The sequence below is a fragment of the Canis lupus genome, chromosome 18 (assembly GCF_003254725.2).
Source record: "Canis lupus dingo isolate Sandy chromosome 18, ASM325472v2, whole genome shotgun sequence".
In the NCBI taxonomy this organism is placed as follows: Eukaryota; Metazoa; Chordata; class Mammalia; order Carnivora; family Canidae; genus Canis; species Canis lupus.
In genome coordinates, this window is record NC_064260.1 from 39,757,117 (window position 1) to 39,772,137 (window position 15,021).

General features: G+C 34.7%; 1 protein-coding gene across 1 annotated transcript; it reads right to left on the reverse strand.

Moving 5' to 3' along the window:
* Positions 1 to 3,415: 3,415 nt before the first annotated feature.
* On the reverse strand, positions 3,416 to 9,771 carry LOC112663134 (olfactory receptor 8H1-like). Its single transcript, XM_035701321.2, has 3 exons — positions 8,863 to 9,771; positions 3,508 to 3,528; positions 3,416 to 3,421 (listed from the first exon to the last, which is right to left on the reverse strand). The coding sequence occupies exons 1-3, from the start codon at positions 9,769 to 9,771 to the stop codon at positions 3,416 to 3,418; spliced, it is 936 nt and encodes a 311-aa protein (XP_035557214.2).
* Positions 9,772 to 15,021: the final 5,250 nt, after the last annotated feature.

Below are 15,021 nucleotides of genomic sequence, written 5' to 3' on the forward strand. Positions count from 1 at the left end.
ACATTAAATTGAAACAAATTAAGAATGTCACATTTTCTCCAGTTGGAAATATTATGACAAAAATATGTTTTTCAATTTATTGATCTCTTTCAAATCTTCTTGGACTTTAAAAATAAAGATCATAAATAAAGGCTATATATGCTCTGAATGAGCATCTAGTACATAGTGCTATTTCTCCTACAGCCAAGATTCACTGATTGAGGAATCAAAAGCTTGCAATGGGAGTGGTACCACTCATTATTACACCTAGGGACCCACACACACACACACTTTTTTTTTTTTTTTTTTTACAAAATTTTGCTTGTACCTATAGCTTTACAGCTTCAGGAACAAAGATTAAAAGAGACAATGAAAAATAATGTAAAGATATATATTAGTTCATAAATAAAGGACCTTTTTAGCATTGAGTAAAACTGAAAAGTACGTTGGATGGTTGTCCCTGATTTGAAGCACATTGATACATGGAATGAAAGAATACACTGATTTTTTTTTCACTTTGCCAACTGCATTATTTGGCTTCCAGACTATAATCTATAAATTTATCTATAATTTATGTGGTATTGAAAATCTTCTTTAAGATATTGGTAGAAGTGGGAACCCTGGGTGGCGCAGCGGTTTGGCGCGCCTGCCTTTGGCCCAGGGCGCGCCCACATCGGGCTCCCGGTGCATGGAGCCTGCTTCTCCCTCTGCCTGTGTCTCTGCCTCTCTCTCTCTCTCTGTCTCTCTGTTACTATCATAAATAAATAAAAATTAAAAAAAAAGAAGATTATCATTTAAAAAAAAGATATTGGCAGAAGTAAGAAAGAAAGAGGAATACATTTAAAATGATTTTCACTAGATTTGGTATTTTTTCCTTTTATCGAAACACATAGAATTGTCAGGTTTTGAGCACAGATGATTAATAAGATGAAGATAAAAAAGGGGAAAAAAGAGAGGAAGGGAGAGAGAGAGGAGGGAAGAAGGAGAAACAAGAAAGGAAGGAAGAAATGAGATCAGTTTAATCCATTATATCTATGCTGATTCTGACATTCCATTACATTTTTGAGATGTAGAACTAGAATCCCAATAAATATTACACTGATACATGTAGCATTATCTAGCAAGGAGATATTTGAAATCACAGCACTTAAATCACTGGGTGTGATTTAAGACTATGTATGAACAGGTAAAGGGATTAAAAGCACACTTATCTTGATGAGCACTGAGTAATATATGGAATTGTGGAATTACTGTATTGTACATTGAAATTAATATAACATTGTATGTTAACTATCTGTAATTAAAATCCTAAATAAATAAATCAATAAATGTATAAAATTTCCACTTTCACTCAGGATGTAGAAAGCTACAAATAATGTTTTAAAACATCCAAATACTCTATATATTGTAACTTTTCATGACTGTGTCAAAGGGCAGAGGTTGCAAACATCCAAGTAATCTGAATTACAAGAGAAGACAAGTTCTTTCAAGAGGAGATGAGACACATGGACTGTTTCATATTTAGCAAAAGGTAGGAGAAAGTTGTGACTACCATGCATGAAGGTAGGAAGAAATTAGCTAAATTAAATACAAGTATATATATATATATAAATATATATATATGTTAACATGTATATTATATGCATTGAATACATATATGTTATATATATGTTATATATAAATATATATATGTAATATATATATTTATATATATTATTTTTTAAAGGTTTTATTTATTCATGATAGACATAGAGAGAGAGAGAGGCAAAGACACAGGCAGAGGGAGAAGCAGGCTCCATGCAGGAAACCCGACGTGGGACTCGATCTTGGGACTCCAGGATCTGCCCTGGGCCAAAAGCAGGCGCTAAACCGCTGAGCCACCCAGGGATTCCCCTATATTTATATATATTAAAGCCAGGTTTGGGCTATTAGAAAAAAACAGACAAGCCTGAAAGAGGCTTCATTTAAGTCTTCTCTGCCATCTTCAGCCAAGGATAGTAAGAATAATTCATATAAATAGTAATAAAAGCAGCTTTTCAAAAACAGGTCTTTCTGGGGGTCTTGACTAAACATTTTAATTACTAGGTTAAAAGATGTAGTGGTCAGGGTGCCTGGGTGGTTCAGTAAGTTATGTGTCTGACTCTTGATTTCAGCTCAGGTCATGATCTCAGGGTTATGAGATTGAGCCCCATGTCCAGCTCCATGCTCAGCACAGAGTCTGCTTGAGATTCTCTCTCCTTCTCCCTCTGTGCACCCCCCACACACCCATATTCATTCCTTCTCTCTTTCTAATATCAATCTATCATTATCTATCATCTATCATCTATCTATCTATCATCTATCTATCTATCTATCATCTATCATATATCTTAAAATTAAAAGATCTAGTGAAGACAGTAAACTATAATATGTGAGTATATATTTCATCAGATAGATGGAAACCATTAAGAAATGTCCAATGAAGCACCGGAAATTAACACACACCCACACACTCTCAGTATCAAAGACAAAAAATTCCTTCAAGAGGATCATCAGTAGATCAAAAAAAAAAATGAGGAAAAAAATCAGAAAATGAAGGTAAACAATAAAAATGAAGAAAACAGAATAAAACTTATAGAAAAATGAAAACAAGATTATCTAACAGTTGTGTTATAATATCAAACAGTCTAATATAAAAAACAAAAATAAAGAGGGGATGAATCAGAAGAAATATTTGAAAATATAATGGCCAAGACTTCTTTAAAATTAAGGAAACACCAAGCCACAAGCCTGAGAAGATCAGGAGAAACTAGGAAAGAAATACAAAAAGGAAACCAATCAATCAACAAAACACATTTACACTCATTTGTATCACTGATTAATAATAAAGATAAATAGGAAATTATAAAAGCATTCAGAGGAAATTGCATGTCACATACAAAAGAAAAAGTAAAAGGAGTATAGCAGATGCCATTAGAAATGATTCACACCAGACATAAAGAAGATACATATCTAAAGTAGGGAAAGATAGTCACTGTCCATCCAGAATTTAATATCCATAAAAATGTTTGAAATATCTAACAAAAATAAAAACAAAAATGACTTCTGCAAGGAATTAATATATACACACTGAAATAATTTATATCCAGCGAACTTGTGCTTCAACAATTATCCAGGCAAAGGAAGTATAACAGAAGAAAATATATGTATACCCAAAGAAATGAATAACACCAAAAATATTAAAAAAGATAAATATGACAAATATCCAATATTTAATTGTAATTCCTTCAAAGAGTAAATGGCCAAAGTAAAACTATGCTGGTTGCTTATTGGTGGCTTATTGGTTTAAGCCATGCATAAAAGTATAATTTATGACAAAAATAGAAAGAAAAAGAGAGAAGAATATTATTCTAGGTCAACTGCATTATATTAAATATGGATATTATAATTCCCATGGTCACCACTGAAAAAAGACAAGATACACATTACATATATCAGAAATGAAAGAAGGAATGTCACTTGGTCCCCACAATAATAATACAATATTACAAGCAACTCTTTGTGAATAATCTTGAAAATTAAATGAAATGTACAATTGCTTAAAGATGTTCACATCAGAGAAAGAGGGTGACCTGAATAGTTCTATATCTACTAAATACATTTAATTACTCCTTAAAACTCTGTATGAACAAAAATCAAGGAATTGTTTTCCCATTATGAAAACCTCCCCTTCCTCTCAGACTGCAATGTGCAGAATGCTGGATGAACCCTCTTCAATGATACTGAAGAGGACCAGATCTGGGAGACAGAAGAAATGTAGTTCCTGGGATGAGCTTGTGAAAAAGAGCCATCCACAACCCCTAGCCAGCTAAACTCTGCAACATTATAGCCGAGGGTACTTGTTTCCTCTTTCCTGAAACACCCTGGTTCTGAATCCTTTTGTTATACCACCATACCCTATGCCTTGACTACTACAGGTTCTCTCTCCAGAACATACCATCATCAGATAAATTGTTTTTTCTTTTCCAGAATCACTCCTTCTGCAAGGAGGACTGTGCTGTTATGGTTGAGAAAATTTAGCTAGTATTGTCAAAATTGCATTGTCTTCCACCAGCAACACGCATCTTTTAACAGCCCCTGGTATTTATTTAATGCTTTCTTTACTATGATAATGAATTCTCTGTTTGCACTTCTGATAGTAGTATTCTTAGCTCAGAGTGTTGTTGAAGACCTTGGTTGGATTCTAGACTGTCTGAGTTCCAATGTGAGCTCTTCTTTAACACGGAGTGGCCATGGACTAGTTACTTAATCTCTTTGTGCCCCAAGTTTATTATCTGCAAAATTCTGCCTTCAGATACATTTTTTAAGGCAGTTTCCTAGGTGGTGGGGGTACAGCATTGAGCAAAGTAAGTAAAAATCCTGGCTTAAGATATAGGGGCAGTGGGGGAGGAATAGAAGAAACAATAGGAAGGAGCTAAATATATAAAATGTTAGTTGGGGGCACCTGGGTGGCTCAGTTGGTTAAGTGTCTGACTTTTGATATTAGCTCAGGTCTTAATCTCAGGGTCGTGAGCTCAAGTACCACACTGAGATCCACTCCAGGCTGGGCATGGAGCCTACATAAAAAGATTTTGTGTATATATGTGTATATATATATTATTTACACAAAATATATAAATATTATATATATATATAATAAGTCAAACATGTATATTTATTAGATGGAGATAAACTGTTATAAAAGCAAATGAAGCAAGAAAGAGGGTGAGAAGCAGGTGCAATTTTAAATCAGATGGCAAGGAATACTCTTATTAAGAAAAGAAGAACAAGATTGTGTAGTTGCATATGAAAAGGAAGTTTCAGGGTGAAGAGGAGTAAAGGGGAAATTCCAGGCAGTATTGAGACTAATGTGCACAGGGAGAGTTAGGAGGGTATGTTATTTTTTTTTTTTTAAGATTTTAAAGATTTATATATTTATTTTAGAGAGAGAACAAGCATGAGCAGGGTGGGGGCAGAGGGAAAGGGGGAGAGAGAAGCACAGTCCTCACTGAGTGCAGAGCCCAATATGGGGCTCCATCCCATGATCCCGAGATCGTGACCTGAGCCGAAATTAAGAATCAGTTGCTTAATGGACTGAGAGCCCCAGGAACCCCAGGAGGACATGTTATTGAAACAAAGTAAGCATGAATGGACAGAATGACAAGGAATGAATTAGTAGGCATAAGGAGTGGAGAGAAGATAATTTTGGACTGGGGGGCTCCTGAAAATGTTTTGGTTTTTATTCTTAGTGGGATGAGAAGTATGGTCAGATTTGTGAAAGTGGTATGATCCAATTTACTGTTCACCACTCTGGCTATTACATTGAGATTAGATTCAGGAAGGCTAAGATCAAACAGAGCAACAAGCAAGGGCCCACAGGTATAGTTCCTGACTACGGTCCCTCTGGCCAGTGTGGTGACAGAAAATGTGCTGAGAGACTGGATATATTCTGTATTTAGAGTCCACGTGGTATGCTGTTGGAGTGCAGGTGACACAACAAGACAATTTTGGAACTGTTCTTAAGTCTTTGCCTGAAGGAATAGAAAATTGCTTTCCACTATGTGAGATTAACATTTGGATATTGCTAAGTACCTACCTGAAAGTTATCTTGTGAAGATAAATTATGTTAATATATATATATATATACACACACATATATTTATATGCCTCTGATTATTGTCTGGCACACTATAAGTGCTCAACAAAATATGTTATTACCATATCTATCATTTATTTAGATTATTTAGAAGCAGACACAGCTCTTCATATTTTTGTCATGATTTATTCTACTCTTTTTTAATTTTTTTTATTTATTCTACTCTTATTTTCTTTATCATATTTGTTTTAAATAGCATTCTGGCATGGCAAGAAGAATATGTCTTAAATTATGGCTGATCACATCTTACATAAAATACAATACGCAATAATTATAACAAGGAATTTTACAGGGCAAACACAATAGTCTAAATCTTTTATGTTGTGCATAGATTATATTACATGCATGTAATAACACACATGCTTTATAAGTTATAAGGAAGATATGGTAGTCTTACTTTAATTACAATGTAATCTAATTTAATTAGCATTTGTTCAACTTAAGTGCTGTCTACAAAATCACAGAATCTCTTGGCCATCTTTGCCAACTCAACCGACAGGATATACTTTCTAATCATAGAAGTTGACATCAACAGAAACAAGGTGAAAGGATAGTTTATAAAAAAGACCAGAAAAATGAAAAGTCCTATAAATACATTAAAAGACATAGTGCATAGGCAAGATGAAAGATCAGTCAAAAATGCATATTATTAAGCAATAAATATTTATTATATACTTATTACTAATTGTAAACAAAAACATATAACAAAAGCAATGAAGAGATTAGACCACATGGATTTAAAAGCAAAAATAAGTCAATAATTTTAAGTGGGATTGATATATGAGATAGGAAACTTTAAAATAATTAAATGGAGGAAAATAATGCACATTTAAAAAATTTGAACGAGCTTGCTGACATTTTTTAATTAGTGAAAAAATTTTAAACTTTTTACTTCTAAAAGAGAATTTGCACTTTTACAAATTTGCCCTTTATTTTAAACATTTAAAAAATATTTAGGAAAAATAATCAACTATAGTTACATTTCAAAAATAAAAATTATACAATATTATGGCCTGAAATGAAAACTATATAGTTATGAAAAGTTTAAACAAAAAAAATCAAATACTCAGAAAATGGAAAAATACATCCTTAACCTCTATGTAGTAGAGAAAATTAAAACTGTAATTCAGATTATGTAAAGAAAAAATGAAAAATAAAGGAAATGTCAGTGGTATGACTACAGTTTACGGGTTGCCACAAATTCTGAATTCATTTATTTTTTTAAACTGTATCTGTTTAAAAAAATTAAAAGAAATGAATCAAATGCTTCATTCAATATTTATTTTTAGTGACATAGGAAACCTATAAAAATTAGAAGGCAATAATTAAAAAAAAACAGAATTTCAGCAAAGTAGCATTTTACTGAAGATTATTAACATGTCACAGAAAGGTAGTAAGGTTTTTAAATATTTAGCCAGTAGCCACGAAAGAGACACCACTACATTTAGATTTTTAAGTTGATGCATTTACATTTCAGATCCAAAGCCTTGCAAGATGAGAGTCTTGATTTTTTTCCCAAATACTCAGAACATATTCGCCTCAGATTTCAGTGACAAAGGCATTATCAAAGGAGAAACTTATAACTATACAGAAAGCTGTAGAAAAGCACATAGAAAATGACAGAAATTTTGCTTATATAATTAATATATACACATGTGAATGTAACTATAGATCCAGAGGAATGTGCATAAAACTGTTGATGACTGCTAAGCCATTTCTATTCCCTTCTTCTTTTCTGTGGTTTCCATGGTTAACATGTTCTCCAATGTTAACAGACATCATTTTAAATTTTTAAAAAATGTGAAGTATTGAGTTTTTCCTTAGTTGTTTGTTTGTCAATCAGTCAAAAGTAACTTATAAAACACAATCTCTTTTTTAAGAGATTTGTTTATTTATTTATTTAGAGTCGGGGAGACAGGCAGAAGAAGGAGAAAGGGAATTTAAAGCAGGATCACCTCGGTGGCTCAGTGGTTGAGCTTCTGCCTTTGGCTCAGGTCATGATCCTGGGGTCCTGGGATCGAGTCCCACATTGGGCTCCCTGCTTCTCCCTTTGCCTATGTCTCTGCCTCTCTCTCTGTGTTTCTCATGAATAAATAAATAAAATCTTAAAACAGATTCCATGCTGAGCACAGAGCCCAATGCAAGGTTCAATTCATGACAGTGAGATCACGAACTGAGCCGAAATCAAGATTTGTATGCTTACCAACAAGCCACCCAGCCACCTTACAAGTAAATATTCTTTAAGAAAATGCAACTGGGCATTAAAAATATTGCAGGAAAGTCAGCCTTCTAAGGATAATGCCAACACTTATTAGGACTGCCTTGAATGCTTTACATCCATTATCTGATTTAATCTTTATAATTAACTCTATTGCCCTGGAATTATTATTTATCTTGTTCAGTTGAAGAAACAAGCCAATCCATTAAGGTTATACACCTAAAAGGGTAGCAGATTTAGAATATAAATCTTGGAATATTAGATTCTAAAGCAAGTTATCACAATCAACCTGCTATATTCTTCTCCATATGTTAAAAAAAAACACTTCTGAAACTGCAATCATTGTGTCTAAAATAAAGCTCTTTTCCACGATAAAATTCTCTGAATTTGGAATTATTCATAGGAATTTGTATGGTATCATTTAGAAGATGATAACTATACTGTCTCATTTTGCATATCAGTTGCTCTTTAAAACTCATATAATTAATTTTTTAAGGTTTATTTATTTATTTGAGAAGGGGAGAGCCAGAGGAAGAACAAGAATTTGGTCAATTCTTTACTTGACCAAATATGATCTCAGACATTTCCAGGAAGTCTATAGAATTTTCAAGCAGACTCCTCACTGAGTGCAGAGGTAAGTGTGGGGCTGGATCACAGGACTCTAAGATCATGACCTGAGCTGAAGCCAAGAGAATGAACACTTAACCCACTGAGCTACCCAGACACTCCCAAAAACACATATTTAGGTCATAGACTTAAAGCATATTTTATGGCTTTCTATTATAACTTGAAAATTCTATAGACTTCCTGGAAATGTCTGAGATCATATTTGGTCAAGTAAAGAATGGTTTAACGGAAATACAAAAAAAAAAATTAAAGGAGTCAATTGGTTTGGAAACACACAAAGGGAATAGACTGTAGGGGAGGCGAAAGCAATGAGCTGAAAAGTTTAGCATCACCTATTTCAATTGCCTTCTCCCTTCTGCATGACTCTAATGAGAGCATTTTTCACTTCTTTGTTCCTAAGACTATAAATAAGTGGATTCAGCATGGGGATCACAATAGTATAAAAAACAGAAGCCACTTGATCCTTTCCCAGGGAGTAAGACTTACTTGGCTTTAAATAAGTAAAAATCATAGTGCCATAAAAGATGGTGACTCCCAGGAGATGAGAGGCACAAGTAGAGAAGGCTTTTCGCTTTCCTGAAGTGGAAGTAATTTTCAGGATAGTAGACAGAATGGACACATAAGACACAGATATTGTGATAAGAGACACCATTAGGGTGGAGCCAGCAACAATAAATATCATGATTTCGATGTCATGTGTGTCAGTGCAAGACAGGGCTAAAACTGGGGGTGTATCACAGAAGAAGTGATGGATTACATTGGAGTCACAGAAATGCAATCTGCTCATTCGAAGCACAGTGACAAAGGAGTCCACAAAGCCAATCAAATAGGACCCAAAGACGAGGGAACAGCAGAATCTTGTGGACATAACCACTGGGTAATGCAGAGGATTACAGATAGCAACATAGCGATCATAGGCCATTGAGGAGAGAAGGAAACATTCAGTGGCCCCCAAGAAGACAAAAAAATACATCTGGACGAGGCAGCCCCCGTATGAAATATGCTTGGTAGAAGTCAGTAAGTTCTCTAAGGTTTTAGGTGTGATGACAGTTGAGTAACTGAGGTCAAGGAATGACAGGTGACTAAGGAAAAAATACATGGGGGTGTGTAGCTGGAGATCCAGGCGGATTATCAGTATCATCCCTGCATTGCCCAGCACAGTAACCAGGTATATTAGGAGAAACAGCATGAAGAGGATCGACTGGATCTCTTCAGAATCTGTCAATCCCAGAAAGATGAAGTCATGCACCGGTGTGTTATTCTTTCTCTCCATAGTATTTAATTTCTGTCAACTGTGAAGAAATCAAATTTGATACTTAGCAGGAATGACTTCACAAAGGTTTGTGTTTATGTGGACCACATGACATTTAATTAGTTTAGTGTTTCTAAAAATTGAAGATAATGAGTGGTTTGTAGACCATGACTGAAAAAAAATTAATTTGATTGCCAAATATAAAAATAGGCATAATTTGGCATTTGAATACAATATAATTAAAGTTAATATATTGAATAATTAAAATGAGACTGACTCTATTCTAAATGCTTCTTAATGCATTTAGTCCACATGAGACTATTGTACCATAGGTGCCACTAATAGCCATATTTTTTAATACAAGAAAAAGGGCACAATTTAAGTAACTTATCCAGAGTCAAAGCTATTCATTGTAGGTTCTGTGATTCTATCAAGATAGATGGACTCCAGAGAACATGTGCATAATACTATATTCCTGTTTATAATTGATTTAGGAAAACCCCCCAAAAAGTTAGACATATAACAAATGATGATATAAAAAAAATTTCAATGCCTTATCCAGTGTCCTTTTCTCTATATTATTTAATACAAATGACAAATTTTAAATTTAGGGGCCTTAGAAGATATATTAAAATTAACTACATATTAGTTTTAATTTCCAAAAGATATGATGTTCTCCTAACCTGATCATTCAAGATTAAATTTCTAAAATATGTTCATTACTGGGCAGCCCTGGTGGCTCAGCAGTTTAGTGCCTGCCTTCAGCTCAGGGCCTGATCCTGGAGACCCCGGATCAAGTCCCACGTCAGGCTCCCTGCATGGAGCCTGCTTCTCCCTCTGCTTCTCCCTCTGCTTGTGTCTCTGCCTCTCTTTCTCTCTCTGTGCCTCTCATTAATAAATAAATGAAATCTTTAAAAAAATGAAAAAATAAAATATGTTCATTACTCATAGACCCTGATTTTATTAACTCTACATTTCTGATTTCACAAATCCTGGCATTATTTGGGGTAAGGTCTAAATGGTATGTATATCCATACCTTTCTGATAATGTCAGAATTATCAGAGAATAATGATGTGAGGGAAAAAAGGCAGAAGAAAAATTATTAAATTTTCTTGCTATATAATAGCCCCAGTTGACAAGTCCTTGAAACAGGCAGAGTGACATTCCTCTAGAAACTCAACTGCCTGGATGTTGACACTTTGCTAAGGTCAAAAGCCAATGGTAGCCCAATCGCCAGGATCCTGTAAGTCTACTTTAACATACAAAAATTCCTTTGGAAACTTCTTTTATCTCTACTCTCCATGATACATGTTGGCAGCATATGACCCAACAATATACATCTGAAGAGTCTCATGAGTAAGGTTTTATTAGAAGTAATAAATGACCTTTTCCTAACAGTAGCTGCCCCCTCAAGGTCCTGGAAACCTTACTTCCAAATTCCTAAGAGTCTTACGCTACCCCTTCCTTACTTGAAAGTATTTAATGGACCACTCTTTATGACTCTGTCACAGCTCTTTCCACCCAAAGATCCTGTCCCTGTGCTTTAATAAAATCACCTTTTTGCACCCGACATCTCAAGAATTCTTTCTTGACCTTCGTCTCTGTACCTCACCAACATTCCAAAACTACATCATTTGGAGAACACGAAGGGACCCCTCACTCTAGAGAGCTTTCTTTCTGTTCTCACCTTCACTTAATAAACCATCACCACACCCTTTTGTGTCTACGAGATTCAGTCTTCAACTCTGAGAGACAAGAACCCTGCAACTGCAACAATAATACTTACTGTGAACGAGTTGGGGGGAAAAAAAAAAGCCTTCTTCCAATATCATCTGCCTAGAAGTTTTTCAATGTCAAGTTCTGCTTACAAATCAAATATAAAAACCATTTGAGTTGAAAATTTCTGTAATATAATATTTGTTTTCTTTGAGATAAGTTCTTTTTAAATTTTACTGTATTCATTTTGTTTTGTTCTGAGATAAAAATCAATCAACCTAGTGATTTGCTCAGGTCCTGGTCAAATGAAAATATGCTAGGAAATTATTTTTAAAAATACCAGGAAGCTATAGTGAACATAGGCAGAGCAGAGTATGTCTTATTTGTCATCCTGTTAATTCCAGGGCACTTCATTTACTGGGGACCAAAAGTAATGCAAGGTATGGTCATCCCTGCGGACCAATTCCCAAGGAAGATTGCTTGGCATGTTTCCAAGGACAAAAGTTTACATTTAGTTAAGGACTAAATGTAGCTGTGCAAGGTTTGGGAAAATACTTGCCTTTTGCCTTAAAAGCCATACAATCAAGAGCCTGATGGCTTGATTTTCTTTGTGATTCTCTAAATTTTTACTGGGATGGTGAAGAAGCCATATTTATTTTTCTTGCTTTCAAATTCATCAATTGTTGCCTAAGTTTTAATATTCTATTTCCCCTACTTTATTAGGTTTGTGGGAAAGGAAAAAATAATATTCCCTCTATTTATCTAGATTCTTGGCTGAGACATCCCCAATCCTCTCATAATAAAAGACATAGTAACAAAATAAAAACAAAAGTTTAATAACCTGTATACTTCCTGTATGCTTGGAAGACTGTAAGCAGAAAGAGTTAGGGGGTCTCCAGAAAAAGAAATAAGATGAAGCTTTCTTGAGATAAGAAAAATCATTTCAGGCCCTGGCCATCTTATGTTCTATGCATGACCAGCCTTCTTACCCAAGCATATTCTTGAGTTATTTTTGCAGAATTTAAACCTCTTTGAGCACTCGAATCATGGATAAATTGGATCCAGACAATTGATAATACTAACCCTTAGCTACCCTCCCCCGACTTTGATTAACTATGACCTTGATTCTATAACCATAAAATGACTTTTGGCCTAGTCCTATGCTGAGTTCCCCCTTTGTAAGCCCCTTCATGAATATGCATGCACTCTTAGCTCAAAATTTCCCCAGTTTGGTTGTTTGAGGAAGCACTGTTTAGGGAAACATTCCCAGTGTTTTCCTTTCCTTGTTGCAAGTAAAATCCGTCTTTTCTACTCTTCGGCTTTGTTGTGTCTTCTGGTTCCACATCCAGTTTCAGGTAACAAGATGACAAGGAAAACTAATACCCCAATTAAAACTAATACCTTAATGGCTCATCAAGTGGAGATTTTATTTAAGATGGTTTTACTTAAACCAAAGCTTTTTTGTTTTTTGTTTTTTGTTTTTTTTGTCTTTAGCAGGAAATTTTATTTAAGATGGTTTAAATGAAAGACCTTGGCAGGTGGAGACCAGTTATAGGAGATTACCAGGAAAATCACAGTAAATACTCTTCTTAGTACAAATAGGGAAATATTTATACAAATAGAAATTTCCCTTATAAATGTGAATGTCTTTTTTTATAAATAAATTAATTTTTTATTGGTGTTCAATTTACCAACATACAGAATAACACCCAGTGCTCATCCCGTCAAGTGTCCCCCTCAGTGCCCATCACCCATTCACCCCCATCCCCTGCCCTCCTCCCCTTCCACCACCCCTAGTTCGTTTCCCGAGTTAGGAGTCTTTTTCTTCTCCCTTTCCTTATATTCCCTTTCACTGTTATTTATATTCCCCAAATGAATGAGAACATGTCTCTTACAAAAGCATAAATTCTACTTGGTTTTCAGAGTTGCTCCTGTGTCTATTGTTTCTTAAAAATAACTAGTTAAAGATAACTCTTATGCCAAAATGAACATTTTGGGGGTGGCGAATTTTATTTCCCTTTAGACTGAATTTATTGTTTTTGCTTCTGCACCTAGTAAAAACTGCTTGTTTTATTTACTTTCTGTTTAATAATGCAGGAAATTAATATTTACATTATTAATCTCAGTGTTGCTTTACTTTTAGCTTATATGTAGTAGTATTAGTTATTCCTTCTGTGGCTCATTATGTAGATAATGCAAAGTTACATTTGTTTTATTTCCCATTTGATTAAGAGTAATTAGATATTTTAAAAATTCTTTATTTTTAGTTTTCAAGCTAAACAATGCATTTTTTCTTTTTTATATATTCAATTTTATTTATTTATTTTTTAAGACTTTATTTATTCATGAGAGGCACAGAGAGAGAGAGAGAGAGAGAGAGAGAGAGGCAGAGACACAGGTAAAGGGAGAAGCAAGCCCCATGCTGGGAGCCTGATGGGGAACTTGGTCCAGGGTCTCCAGGATCACGCCCTGGGCTGAAGGTGGTGCTAAACTGCAGAGCTACCCGGGCTGCCCTATATATTAATTTTAAATGGTATTGCACTGAAGTCAGAAAGTGGGACTCCTTTAAGTTCAATTTTGTACATTTATCAAAATTGATGGATTAATTACAATCAACTAGTATAAAAGGCTCATAGATGCTAGGAAAGAAAGATTCAAATGTTGATATGAAAGTATGGCCTTACCAACTATAGCATTTATAGTTCTAAATACTATAAATTCTCAGCAAGAAGAAACAAAGAAAATACAAATATTGTGATACAACATGTAAATGAAAAGTATTATAAGAAAATAAAATGTAGAACAGCTTAGGGGATGGTGGGTCCTGGAGTAAGGACATGAGGAAGCAATCAGAAATAGTGTGGTCAAGGTGGGCTTCAATGAAAAATTGGCATCTGAGTAAATATTTGAAGGATTTGAAAAATTAGTCATGTTGGTACGTGGGAGAACAGTGTTTCAGGAAAAGGGAACATCGGTGCAAAAGCCCCGTTCATTGGATGGGCCATGAAGTTTGCAGAATAGCAAGGACCATGTAGTAAGTATCCTTCTATGCTGGGGACTGAGGAGACCAGAAAAATAACAATGAAGTATCTGTGTCAGTGATGACAAGTGCTCTGGAGGAAAAAAAAAAAAGTGAAAAGAATGTTTGGAGACAGCTGGACTCACTCTCTTAAATTTTTTTTTTTTTCAGAGAAGTCTTCAATAATAGGGTCACACTGAAAGAAGTGAAGTAGACAGCCACAAAAATATCGGGATGATGTGTTGTTCAGGCAAATGGAATAGTAAAAATAATGTTCTATAAAATTAGTTCCTTCTTCTTGAAGCCCGGGTCCATCTTGTCAGTGTAGATGGAAGAACAAGCACTAGAGGTTAAATGAACCCTGGGCATGGCACCAGTCAAGGAACACATAGGCCTAGGTTCAGAGGATAAAGATGGTTATCATTCAATGGACCCTGTAGGACAAATAGTTAACCAGCTTTACCCTAGGGATATAATCATCAGATGCACCTAATGAACTCTCTGACATAAAGAATAAAGATATATATTTTTTTCA